Source organism: Cucurbita moschata, unplaced genomic scaffold, assembly GCF_002738365.1.
Source record: "Cucurbita moschata cultivar Rifu unplaced genomic scaffold, Cmos_1.0 Cmo_Scf00048, whole genome shotgun sequence".
Lineage (NCBI taxonomy): Eukaryota > Viridiplantae > Streptophyta > Magnoliopsida > Cucurbitales > Cucurbitaceae > Cucurbita > Cucurbita moschata.
In genome coordinates this window covers 1210439-1224656 of record NW_019268564.1, presented here as the reverse complement: position 1 = coordinate 1224656, position 14218 = coordinate 1210439, and the positions used below count along the sequence as shown (strand labels likewise).

The 14218-nt window shown below is 36.4% G+C and overlaps 3 protein-coding genes across 4 annotated transcripts in view; all 3 read right to left on the bottom strand.

Moving 5' to 3' along the window:
* Positions 1-508, bottom strand: part of LOC111435151 (V-type proton ATPase subunit B 2) — a 5886-nt gene extending 5378 nt beyond the window's left edge. For both annotated transcript variants that reach the window (XM_023072501.1, XM_023072502.1), the window contains exon 1: positions 409-508. The gene's annotated coding sequence lies outside the window, so the exon portion shown is untranslated. The remainder of the gene's footprint in view (positions 1-408) is intronic.
* A 1687-nt stretch (positions 509-2195) lies between these two features.
* Positions 2196-7019, bottom strand: LOC111435154 (probable protein phosphatase 2C 60). The gene is made up of 4 exons (XM_023072509.1): positions 5867-7019; positions 5224-5591; positions 3748-3984; positions 2196-2758 (listed from the first exon to the last, which is right to left on the bottom strand). Exons 1-4 carry the CDS (start codon positions 6177-6179, stop codon positions 2501-2503), a joined length of 1176 nt encoding a protein of 391 aa, XP_022928277.1. The 5' UTR covers positions 6180-7019; the 3' UTR covers positions 2196-2500.
* Positions 7020-12027: 5008 nt separating this feature from the next.
* LOC111435124 lies at positions 12028-13909 on the bottom strand. Its single transcript, XM_023072461.1, has 6 exons — positions 13721-13909; positions 13063-13126; positions 12870-12967; positions 12648-12790; positions 12487-12568; positions 12028-12313 (listed from the first exon to the last, which is right to left on the bottom strand). Exons 1-6 carry the CDS (start codon positions 13907-13909, stop codon positions 12200-12202), a joined length of 690 nt encoding a protein of 229 aa, XP_022928229.1. The 3' UTR covers positions 12028-12199.
* Positions 13910-14218: the final 309 nt, after the last annotated feature.

Sequence of the window (14218 nt, the reverse complement as noted above, 5' to 3'; positions counted from 1 at the left end):
AAAAAAAAAAAAAAAAAAAAAAAAAAAAAAAAAAAAAAAAAAAAAAAAAAAAAAAAAAAAAAGTTGATTACAACAAATTAACAAAAGAATTCAATTGAATGTATTACTAAACAATTAATCAAATCACCTACAACTTCCTCAACACAAACCAATAACCACAGAACAACAGCAAAAAAAAAAACACACACACACACAGATACAAACTCTCCTCGAAATCAAATGGCTACAATCCCGACGCCAAGGAAAAACCAAAGTTCGGATCAATCAAACGTATGCAACAACTACAGCCCTGAAGAGGCAAACAAATACATATTCCAAACGAAAACGAGAATCCGAAGCGATCGAAACAACGATTAAGAAACTTCCTGAATCCATGACGGATCTGGAAGAGAAGACGAAGATTCAAACCTGTTGCTTTCGCTCTCCTGATCTGATAGCGGAACCGAGGGCGAGGAGAAATGAGGACAGCAGCAAGAAGATGTAAACTGGGATCTGATGGACTACAAATGTTATTATTTTTAATAGAAGAAACTAAATTTCACTCCTTAATTATTTATTAAATTTTAAATTATCATTTTTAAATATTTTTAATTATACTTTAAATACCTCTTAAAATTACATAATTTTAAAAAATAATAACAATATTTTTCATTAAAAAATAGAATATAATATAATTTCAAAAATTTTAACTTATTTTATTAAATTAAGTATAATTTAATTGTTTTTATTTATTTAGAGTGTAAAAAAATAAATTCTAAGAATTAAAATAAATTTTGGAAATAAATATGCCAAAATGGTATTTTATTTAAAATTAATTTTTTTTTAAAAAAGTGGTAATGATAATATTAAGAAAGAGATTCTTGCGTAGAGTTTATTTGAGAAGGTAAAATTTGTCCGTTGTGACGTGGCGGGATATTATTGGTCCACGAATTACAGATGGTGGGGAATTTTTTCATAACACTTTTGGAGAGGGCTGAAATGACAAAAATGCCCTCTAAGGAGGGACCCGCTTCATTATCTGTATTGAAAGATGTATGTGTTTATCTCAACATCGTGATCTGCATGGGTGCACGTTGGGCAGGGGCAATTTGTGAATATTCCCCTTTTCTCTCTCCCCCCCCTCTCTCTCTCTTGGCTCCATATAGCCCCATTGTTTTTGTTGGTACTTGGTTTGTAGATTCAAAGGTCTTTTTTTTCTCGAAAGCTCGAGATTCAAATCTGAAACTTTTTAATGGCTCGGTTGTTCTTCTGTGAAGGAAACGTCTTTATAGATTCATAATATTGAAAGTTGAAGGATTCGAACTTCTAATTTTTAGCTGATGGTACATGTAATTACCGCTCGATGTCCAAGGTTTGGAAGTCGAATTTGACACCTGATGGCTCTAGACACTCTCCTACGACACCGTCCAATTTAATCATTCTCGAACATTCTCTAAGTTTTATTTAGTTATATGTCATGTGTCACAATCGTACTTTTGTAGCAGCGAGACAATGACTGTGAAATATTTATTCTAATCTGGCGAACAAGTCAACTGTGTAAAAATCGAACCTTGCGGACTTTCTTGACGTATGATCGATTTTGGGTCACATTTGACATAAATGTTTTATTAAACGTGAGCGAGAAAATCGTTTGAATAAGCAACAACTTCAGCATTGATAGCATATAACCCAGATAGGAAGAGTTGACGACTAGTCACATACCTATAATACATTTTTGGGAATTTTTGCCTGGCGGGTGTAGTCATGATTTTGGAGAACAGTCATACACCCCCACATAAACGTGAAAAGAATAATAAAAACCTTACACAAAAGCAATAAAAGCGGTGACAACACACCCTAAACAAGTATGACCGACACATCCAACACACGACCACAAACATGTTTGAACGACCCTACATTCCTGTATTGACGCGAAGTGAATAATAAAAGACCTAACTACACAGGAAAGCAAAAAAGGGAGTAATAACACGCCCTGAACAAATATGATCAAGACTTCCAACACGCAGCCACAAACAACATATCTTGGACAAACATGACCGAAACATCATGCCTACATAGTAAAACATGGGGATAGATAACCGACCTAACCTCAAAAATAGTAATAAAGCTTTCATCTTCTCGTGATAGTTGAATTTACATAGTTACCTCGGCCGAACAATCCCTTAGGTCGAGATTCGGGACCGTTCCCATGGCTGAAACAATAGAGGCAGTGATGATTTCCTGTTAAGAACATGACATGGGTTTACATGGAAGTTATTCAAAACTAAGGTCTTTCAAATAGAGGATAGTTACAAAAGTTCAGTGAATTTTCTTCAAGTGGAAGGAAGAGGGCAAAAGGGGAGGGGGTGGGAACAGGCAGAGTTACATAAGAGTTTTACATTACAAGGTTCACAGTTGAGAGCTTTGATGGATGAGGCTAATTAACTTAGTATTCACATAGGGGGGGAAATACAGCAGAAACTCCATACCAATGCCCCTTCCGATCGGGGATTTCCGGGTTCTACGTCGGCGTAGGGACGGGTGCTAAAGAGTTAGGGAGCCAGTTGTTGACTCCACCTCCTCGTAGTGAGACACTCGAGCTCTTTGTGGAGCTGGCTCTGAAGAGTAGATTTGAATCGAGAAACACAACCACCACGGTGATGTCGTCGTGGAAATGGCGACGAACGCCGCGGTCGATCTTCTTTAAGTCTGAGTATCTCATTTCTCTCTTCTTTGCAGCTATTTGAAGTGCAGCTTTGACGAGTCTTCGTGCACTTCCCTGAAAAAGTAATAGCATATGTAAAGTGTTAGTGTTTGCTTCCCTCTACTGTTACCCCTAAAATGGTCAAACATGTAATGAAATGATGGGAAAAGGATGTAATGGTGGGCATTGGGAGGCAACTTTTACCACAAAATAGGCAAATGAGAATGAAAATAGGAGGCAAAAAACGAGCGATTAATGTTAATCTCAGAATCAGTTCGTGCATATTTATAAACAAAAAAGATGAAAAGAGCTTTAACCGTCCAAGCCCACCGCTAGAAAATATTGTCCTCTTTAGGCTTTCCCTCAAGGTTTTAAAACGCATCTACTAGAGAGGTTTCCACACCAGGAATGCTTTGCTCCCCTCTCCAACCAACGTGGGATCTCACGATCCACTCCCTTGCAGGCCCAGCATCCTCGCTGACACACCATCCAGTGACTAGCTCTAATATCATTTGTAACAGTTCAAGCCCACCACTAACAGATATTATCCTTTTTGGGCTTTCCCTTTCGGGTTTCCCCTTATGGTTTTAAAACACGTATGCTAGGGAGAGGTTTCAACACCCTTATAAGGAATGTTTCGTTCCCCTCTCCAACCAACGTGGGATCTCACAATCCACCCCCACTTGGGGTCCAGCATCCTCGTTGGCATACCGTCCAATGACTAGCTCTGATACCATTTGTAACAGCCTAAGCCCATTGCTAACAGATATTGTCCTCTTTGGCTTTCCCTTCTGAGCTTCCCCTCAAGGTTTTAAAACGCGTCTACTAGGGAGAGATTTCCACCCTTATAAGGAATGTTTCATTCCCTTCTCAAACCACAATCAACGAGCACGGAAGGCTACTTTCGTAAAAAAGAAGAGTAATAGTGTAATAATACAGAAAACAAAGTAAATTTAAGTATGGTTGAACTCTAATTCTCTGCATGATCATAGGGAAAAAAAGTACGTATAATATTGTTTAATGGAAAGGTGGTGAAACAGTAAAAATTTAGATAGAGATCTCACACTTTGAGAATGCTTATGAACAATATTGACGGCTTCCTGATTGGTAAGGTGCTCCCACAACCCATCTGATGCAAATATAATGAATTGATCATCTGGCTTCAACTGGGTCTCAGAAATGGCCGGTTCGGAGCTCAAAATCGGCTTCTTGAAGGGTTCGCGAACTCGAAACTTTGAATACAGAGGCTCTCTGTTGAACTCGGCTTTTTTCAAGTAGACATCGCCTATAGATCTGGAAATCTGTAACAGTAAAACCTCTGAAGATTAAAATTTCATATTGAACTCAAACCATAACCTGGACATGAAAGCAAGTTCTCGAGACATATGTCGACGAATTACGAGAAATGTTGTATAGCGCTTAATGATCGAAACAGCCACATTCATGTGTCTCTAAAGTTCTTCAGACTTCCAGAATACAACAGATAAAGAAAGAGATGAAAAAGCCTCTCTTTTGACATTCTAATTTCTCCAAAATGGAAGATTGAGGTGCTATGTGAGATCCTACGTTCGTTTGAGAGGGAAACGAAACATTCTTTATAAAGGGTGTGGAAACCTCACCCTACTAGACGCATTTTACAACTGTGAGGCTAAGGGAAATACATAACGGGTTAAAGCGGACAATATCTGCTAGCGGTGGGCTTGGGATGTTACAAATGGTATCAGAGCCAGACATTGGGCGGTGTGCCAGCGAGGACGCTAGGCCCTAAAGGGGAGTGGATTGTAAGATCCCACATCAGTTGGAGAGGGGAACGAGTGCCAGCGAGGATGCTGGGCCTCGAGGGGGGTGGATTGCGAGATCCTAGATCAGTTGGAGAGGGGAACAAAACATTCTTTATAAAGGGTGTGAAAACCTCTCCCTAGCAGACGCGTTTTAAAACCATGTGGCTGACGGCAATACTTAACGGGCCAAAGCAGACAATATCTGCTAGCGGTGGGCTTAGGCTGTTACATGCTATATCTATTTTCTCCCATAGCTAACTAACCACGATGACGATCGACATCATTCAGTGCAAAGGACTAACAATGCTAAAGTCTAAATCCATAGATTGTGTGAATGATCGAACTTTCAGAAGGCAGTTTGATCCTTATAGGAATAAGCATTATCAACTCTCCTTCTATAAGTTTATTCATGAAAAGTGTAACAGCATAAGTTCACCGCGAGTAGATATTGTCCGTTTCAGCCTGTTATGTACCATCGTTAGCCTCATGGTTTTAAAACGCATCTGGCTAGAGAGAGGTTTTCACACCCTTATACTGGAATGTTTTGTTCCCCTCTTTAACGGATGTGGGATCTCATCAGTCACCGAACGGTGCAAGGCACTAATCAGAGTAGGGCTAGACCCTCTTCATAGAAGACGCGTTTTAAAAACCGTGAGGCTGACGACAATATATAACAGGCCAAAGGAAACGCAACTACAAATCCAATCAATCAATTACTAACAGCATACTAGAGACATTCGAAGATCAGTACTAACTAACCTGTATTATGCCCTTTACACGCCAAACATTATGCTTTAAAACCACAATTTGCGAGTCTTCGGGGTGCAAAGATTGCAGCTCTTGCCGCACAGACTCGTTAGCGACATTATGCTCCGTCGATAACTGAATGGCTATAACATCACCGGTTGCCTTCACCATTCTACCCAAAACAGCACGAGAATCACCTAGATTTGCAATATAGAGAGTCCCATTACATATTACACCAACAAGACAACATGAACCAACAGCAGCAATTTGTGGATTCGTTGACCATTGTCTTCGGACTATAGAAAGAAAACCATCTTCTGTCGCTTGAAATGCCTTGCGTATTACATCCGCAGACATAGAATCTTGCTCGGAAGTAAATCCTACACGAAACATCGACAAAACCAGCATATATCAATGATGATCCATCCGAAAAACTATCACAGACAAACATTCCTTAATCAGATATGAAGTAGTGTACTCACAAACAGACATTAATCGAAAATTTTCAAGAACAAACAGGGAATATACATAAATGAACCACAAACTAGTTTATTTCCCCTCATCACTCCATGATCAAATAAGAACGAACAGAAAATATGAAGCTGAAATAAGAAAATTCTGAGTTATGAATTCATGAAGAAAGTAGATGTCTCACTCTTGAGATGCTGGAAGAGATGATCACAGACATACCGCGACGTCTCGGGGCCTCCATGGCCATCATACACACCAACAAAGGTCCCAAAGGGACCAGACTCATCTGAGCTCAAACTGCCTGACTCAATCTGACTCTGATCTTCAAGCAAATTGTTGGCCTGAACAACAGACATTGAGTACTCACCATTCAAATGGTGTCCACTATCTTTGTACCACAACAACCCGTCCTGTCGCCCCCTGATATCGCCCGCTGCAGACCGATCGGAGCTTGGCCCAAAACAGGCCCTCAATAAGTTCATCAACTCCGATAACATCCCTCATTTCATCTAAAGAATCCTCCACATCTAAATGAAAAATCACCCTCCAAGTGATTTTAATACAACCCAGAACTTCCAATTACAAAAGGTTTTGCTCAGTCAAACACAACGTAGATAATGTATTAATAAAAACACTACCGTACAACTAAATGACTTCTCATTCTTTATTCCTCATCCGCTAATCACAACAATCGAGTTCTAGCAGATATTTTCCAAAACCCCTCGCTGTTTCTTGGAAAATGAGCAGCCGCAAACAATGAACACAGCGAAAAAGAGAAACAAGTAAAGAAATCGAAGTCAAAAGGCGAAAAGATCGAAGAAGTTTCGGAAGCAAAATAGTAGTCAAAGCCAAACCCACTTCCAAAACCAGATTCTTAAGCGGATTGGTCAGAAGAAACTTTATCAAAATCAAAAACCAAGTCTACCAATTCGCATTCAACAAATTAGACCCATAAACGAATCAAATTCAAAAGAGAAACAGCAACCAATCCAAACCCCCAATATTAACACGAATCAGCAGAATCAGTCAAAAGCTAAGCCAAAATGGAAGGAATCGAGCAAAGGGGCGAAGAAGTTCGAGTACAGTAGAGATGAAGTAAAGTGGGGGAGATCTGAGAGAAGGGATGAATTGCAGAGGTTATATAGAGGGAGATCTAAGTGGGTTCTGGTTTCTTTGTTGCTGGTCGATGAAATTTAATGAAGAAGAAGAAGATGGTTGTGGCTGAAATGGAGGCGGAAAGGCAGGCCTAGCCGAAGAGTGAGGGTTGGGGGAAGACGGAGGAAAGCGGGCGGACCCCGTTTAAGAGTGACTAGAGATAACCTTTGAGGCTACCGAAGCGAGGGTCCCTAGTTAACAGTCAGCACACAGACGCGTTTGGTAGAGCCATTTTTGTATAACGTCCCAACGCGACGGCTCAAATTTTGAGACCGGTAAAGAACCCTAGTTATCAAATTTTGAGACCGGTAAAGAAGCTAAAGACCAAGTCAATCGGTCTATTCTCGAGTCTTTGGTGCCCACAAGCTAGTATGACCTAGAATCTCAAATTATTCAAAAATGAACATAAATAATTCAACATGAAAAATGTGAATTAAACGAAGAAATAGTCATTTAGAAGTGTACAATCCGCAGAGACCAGCTCGTCATTGAGCCACTGTTGAGTCAATCAGTCTATTCTTGAGTCTATGGTGCCCACAAGCTAGTGCGACGTAGAGTCTCAAATCATTCAAAGATGAACATAAATAACTCAACATGAAAAATGTGAATTAAACGAAGAAATAGTCCTTTACAAGCGTACAATCTACAGGGACCAACCCGTCATTGAGTCACTGTTGGTTAGTTCTCTAATTTATTGATTTCAGACAGCCTTAGATTCCTGCATGCAGTGATATTTGACTAATGAATTGCCGAGTATTACTATTAGTGTTAAAGCAAAAAAATTATATGAAAAGAAGTTAAATTTTACCCTTCTCGAATTACTGGTGATACCGGAGTAAATGAGAGGGTACATGAATGAATCGTACCCACATTTGAATAAGAAAGATCACGATAATTATTGATTTTTAAATTTTTAAAAAAATATATTCATTTAATATCGATATATCTGTAAATTAAAGTTCTAATATCATCCGTATTTTCTTTTTTTTACTGAAGATTGAAAATATTTTCATTTCCTATGACGTTTTTAAAATTTAATTCGAAAAAAACGTGAGCGAATATAAACCAACAACAAAAGTGGGTCAATGAATCTTGCACGAATAATTAAAGGTCCTGTGACAATACCATAGGGTTAAAATATTTATCATTTTCTTACCCCACAAATATACATTAAAGTTTTATAGATAAAGGTACGAATTAAATTTTCAAGGTATCATATTGTTTGGTATACCAAATATCGAAGACTTTTCTTTTATAATGTTCCCCGACTCCCCACAAGAAAAATAAAAACGTTTTGTTCGTGAATTAATATGCTACATAGATGAAAAATAATTGATTTATTCGAGCGAGAAATTCTTGAATTAATTTTTTTAAAATTGGTATTCTTCCTTATTTTATTTTATTTGAATTTTTTTAAATATTTAAAATAATTGAAATTTATGGTTGAATAAACTTTTTAATTTTGTGTTCAATAAAAATAAAAAAATTAATTAAAAATTTTAGGATACTATTGAATATAAATTTATTATTATTTTAAATATAAATTAAGAACACATTGAAATTTTTTTTTTTTTAAAATTATAGATATATTTTTAAAAAAATTAAAATATTTTAAAAAAATACTTTAAGAATATTTGACGTTTTTAATTAATGTCAATGATGTATTATGGCGTAATTTTAAAAATTAAAAAATTAAATAATTAACGAACATAGTCTTAATCACATTAAAAATTAAAAATTAAATAAATAAAATGTTTGAAAAATGTGTCATTTTAAAAATTATTAATTTATTTTCCCATAATATATTAATTTAAATACAGTCAAATATGAAAAAGACATCAACATTGTGAGGCAGAAATAAGAACACATCGAAGGTTTAATTTATTTTTTAATTAAGAAAATGACGATTTATATTAAAATTTTCGTATATAATACCCCTCTTTAATTTTAAAATAATATATTTATTTAAAATTATTTTTAATAGTTAATAAATAAGACCAAAAGATGTTAATAATACTAGACAAATGATATTATAATATTTTCGATAGAACCATTTATATAATATCTATATTTAAATTTAAAATATGACAAAAAATATTAATATTTCCAATCATTATTGAACTATACTAAAAATATTTTCAGTAATTATTAAATAAGACTGGAAAAAATAATAATAATGAGTCAAATGATGAACACATTCAACAGTCCACACACATTACATCAACTTAAAATATATATTTTCTATTAAAAAAACTTTTAATATATAATTAAGTAGTGATTTATAATGATATACGATATATGGTATCTTATTTTATTTATTATATTATAAAGTTTTTCAAGTGGAATCCAAAAAATATTTTTAAAAAATTATATTGAATAATAATATATTTAAAAGAGAATAAAATAATTGCTATAATTTAATTAAGAATAATATTATATTAAAAAATAAATAATTAAATTTTTGATTTAGCATTTATTTTTCGAATATATTATCTTCCTAGAGCGTAATATATATATGTATGTATATAATCCAATTATTTTTTTTAGTACCACAATATAGGAAGGTGAGAGAATTCGAATCTTTAATCTCTTGGTCAAGATTGATAGGAACAATGACTTTTTATAATGGTATGATATTGTTTACTTTGAACATAATCTCGAGTGATTTTGTTTTTGGTTTCTCCAAAAGTCTCATACTAATGAAGACAGCGTCTCTTACTTATATACCTACAATATTCCCCTTAATTAAGTAACGTACGAATTATATTTAGGTCAAAAAGTTAATTAGTTAATACGTTATAATCTCGAATCTATTATTGTCGGGAGAAAAATACATCATGAGGGAGGTGGCATCTTCGCATACAATTGAAGAGAGTAAAATATTTAGAGGCAAAGTCAAATGGTCGTATTTGTTTAATTGGCCTCATTACTTGGAAGAGAAGATGCGTACAAGTATTCAAAGTTGAAACTTGGCGTCTTCCATCTCTCTCTCATGCAATTTTCATGGTCGTGTTTTAATTTAAACATATGTATCATATGTGATGTCAAAGTTTAGAAGTTTAAATAACCATACTGTAATACAAAGGACGATGTAAGGGTATTTGACATGAATATGGTATGAGCTAAGAAACATCATAATCGTAGAGTAGTCAAACATAGGATGAATGTTTATAGCCTCCACTAGAACATGCGTTGATCGTGTAGGTTAGTTGTGATGTATCTTTCATTGCTTGGTCATTGATGAGGTTTGACCACAAGTCTAGGGATGTAGAGAATCTTCGTGTTGATCGTGTACAATGTATCTTAGTTCAACCATATGAATGGAAACAAATATCTTTTACTCATTTGACAAGTCTATGCAAAAGATAAATCAATTGTTATTTTGAGGCATATATGGATCGTTCGTGTTTAAATTGATATATTTTGCATAGAATATTAAGTATGTATCAATAATAGGTGATTGTGATTGATTACAAGATTTTAATGTCATGATCAAATAATAATATGGCCAAATTGGAGGAATCCTTGTAATCACTTGTATGGTCATTTTGTGGAGTAAAATTTTTTGTTTCAACAAAAAGCAAGTTTGATTCTGTAGCCACAATACAGTTCCTGGAGAGAACATATTGAATAATAATAGCACTTGTAATGGCAATACATTGCAAAACAGTAACTTCTACGTCCATTGGAATGGAAAGAATTCGAGGTCATTTTAGATCTACTTTAACAAATATGATCAGGTAACGGTTCTTGGATGTGTTCAAGTGTGTGAGATCTCATATCAGTTGAGAAGGAGAACAAAGCATTATTCATAAGAGTGTGGAAACTTCTTCCTAGTAGATGCATTTTAAAAACCTCAGCGGAAGCTTGAAAAGGAAAAAAAAAATCTAAAGAGGATAATATCTACTAGCGGTAGGCTTGGGCCGTTACAAATAGAATTAGAGCCAGACATTAGGCGATGTGCCAAGGAGACTGATGTACAGGGGGGGTGGACACAAGGTGGTGGACCAGCTAGGATGCTGGGCGCCGAAGGGGGGTGGATTGTGAGATCTCATATCGGTTGAGGAGGAGAACGAAACATTCTTTATAAGGGTGTGGAAACTTCTTCCTAGTAGACGCGTTTTAAAAACCTTGAGGGGAAGCATGGAAGGGAAAAACTAAAAATGACAATATCTGCTAGCAGTAAACTTCGGCCGCTACAAATGGTATTAGAGCCAGACATCGGGCGATGTGCCAGCCAGGAGACTGAGCCCCAAAGGGGGGTGGATACGAGGTGGTGTACCAGCCAGGATGCTGGGCCCTGAAGGGCGGTGGATTACGAGATCCCATATCGGTTGGGGAGGAGAACGAAACATTCTTTATAAGGGTGTGGAAACTTCTCTATAGTAGACGCGTTTTAAAAACCTTGAGGAGATGCATGGAAGGGAAAACCTAAAGAGGACAATATCTGCTAGCGGTGAACTTCGGCCACTAAAAATGGTATCAGAACCAGACATCGGACGATGTGCCAGCGAGGAGACTGAACCCCAAAGGGGGGTGGACACGAGGTGGTGTACCGGCGAGGATGCTGGGCCCTAAAAGGTGGTGGATTGTGAGATCTCATATCGGTTGGGGAGGAGAACGAAGCATTCTTTATACGGGTGTGGAAATCTCTCCCTAGTAGACGCATTTTAAAAACCTTGAAGGGAAGTCCGAAAGGAAAAACTCAAAAAGAACAATATCTACTAGTGGCGGGTCCTGTCTCGTTTAAAACGGAGAGTAAGAAGGTATACTCATACTCAGATTGGAGGATGTGATGGGTATTTATAAGTGTGTTTTTCTGAAGGTTGGAGATCACGGGGAAGAGATGCAGGGTGTCTATTGGTGAGTTCGATGGGAGCTGAAGACGTAGTAGGAGTTCAGATAGTGTGAATTCGACATCCCTACGCTACGTGTTCCCCGTGGCCCATAGTCCTTGGAAAGAAAACTGTAGCACTGACGAACGAAAAGGGCGAGATGATCTAGTTTCAATAAAACACCCTTCTAGTTTAGGAGTCATCAAGAAACTCAACAGGGGAAGAAAAGGGAAGGGGATGACAAATTATGTCTTTTATTACACGGAAGTGTATGGCAATCACTTTGGACAGTCCTAATTTTATGTATGGGGACGGTCGTAATTGTATCCAAATGCGCGAATCATGGAAGACAATATTCTCTATACTTTCCTTACGGCATGATTTCATAGACACGCTAGTGTAAACATCTCCAACAACATTAATATACACCAAGAACGCTCACTCTCAACCATCGATTTAAAAACAGCAAAGAAAAGTTTAACTTCTGAGAGTATTTTGTAACAAGAAGTGAAAAGTACCAGAATTCATTATGAGGTCCTTCTGAGAATGAAAGTTAAAATGTAGCTGAGCACCGAGTCCACTGATGAGAGTGCTACAATCAACAGTGCAACGAGAACAAGAGCAAATGTAGCAGTCTTTAGCTGCACCAACAAGAGAGAAAAAGTGAAAATTTTACGCACTAAATTGGATGAATTAAGAATAAACACCAAAGTTCAGAAAGAATATTCAGTGAATTTCCATCATAACTTAAGTATTTCATCCTATATGAATCTCCTATAATGCACTATTTAACATACTAATCTCGCCTCCATACCGTGCTTTGGAAGCTAGGCCACTCAATGTACTTCAGTTGACTGGGCTGCTCGGCCAGAAATATGAACAATGATCTCAATCCCCTGTGGTTCAAAACAAAACAATCCTGGACATAATGATCCAAAATCCACAAGGACGGGAGAAAGAGTTGTGAAAGATTACCAAACGGTTTCTTTAATTATACCCAAGAAGAAGGGTTCAGGAGGCAATTCATCATTAAACCTCAGTTGCTGATTATCTCTTCCAGATGCAGCATGGTTAAAGCCCATTCGATCAGCATAGAGATGTCCACCCCTTCTGGAAATCTAAAGTAACAAACCCAGAATTGAAATGAGCAGATTGTAAGAGCAATCAAATTCAAAAGTCTCAAATGATAGAAAGTACCCTTGTGGGCAGTCCCTGAAAGATGTTGGCCTTGTTTAATCTGGCTGTGTTGTAACGAACGTGAAATGGTCGATTCGAATGAGGAAGAGAAGCCATTCCTATAGATTTAAGAAAAAGAAAATGAGAGAAAGATTAAGCAAACTCAATGTTTTCACAGTAATAAACATATATCCCGAGAGAGAAAAGGATTAACCAATATGATTAGCCCCAAGTGCAGAAGCGATCACCATCCTAGAGCAAGAGTTTAATAACGCCCACTGCAAAAGAGAAAAATGCTTACTACTGATCCATTAACAAACTCAATGTGAAACAAACAAACAAACAAACATACATACATAAGAGTAATTACAAGACTTCCCAGTTGCTCAAAACACAATAAAACAGCTTAATTGTTTCATTGAATAAGCTAAGCTCCAAAGGCATCAAGAACGGCAACCAAATAACAGTAAAATTAAAGACAGCGGAACAAAAACGCTATAGAAGACACAACCCAAAAGAAAGAACGGAAGATTAGCGAGTACTAGTTCAGCTAGACATTTTAACAAACACAACCAGTGCATTGTGGGGTATCGGAAGAAACTTCAATAACAATCCAAACTAATTCTCTGCCCCGGCATTTTCAATCTTAATATCCTCTCGTGATCGAACATTTCTTGCATATTGCACGAAAAACACAACAATTGAAATTTTGAAAGACGAAACTATAGGAGCTTCAACAAGGTCAGCAACCATTGGCGGCAAAGCAACAGAACCTCGACTAAAGGGGATTTAAATAAGCAATGAATCATACATGTAATGTAATCTGAACTCTGAATTCGAATAAGGATGAAGATTCATGAAGAAATGCGTACCTCGAAAATTTCAGGCTTCTCGTAGACTGCAGCTACAATGAGCGCGCCCTTAGAATGAACAATGAAAATGCACGCAGTATAGTTGGGCCTGTTGGAAGACGGGACAAAACGACACCGTCTGTTCAAGTTTAAGTCACAAAGCGACGTCGTTTTTAGAGTTATCCACGGGCCTTCCATTTCAACCCTCATTAAAGTTTTGGCCTTTTTTTTTTAATATTAATTTTAAATAATTTTTTACGGATAATTTCTATTTGTTGTAATTATCTAAATTTCAACTATTTTTAAGCTACTTTTTCTTCAAATTTATGGATGAATTAAATATAAGATTAAATTTTTATTACATTTCTAAGTTTAATTTAATTAAATTAAAAATTTATAGGAAAAATTGATATTATTTTTTATTTTTTTAAGGCTAAATTAATAAAAATACATTTCTTCCCACATGTATAAATTAAAAAAAAAATCAAGAAATACTCTATTAATTTAATTTTGTACAAC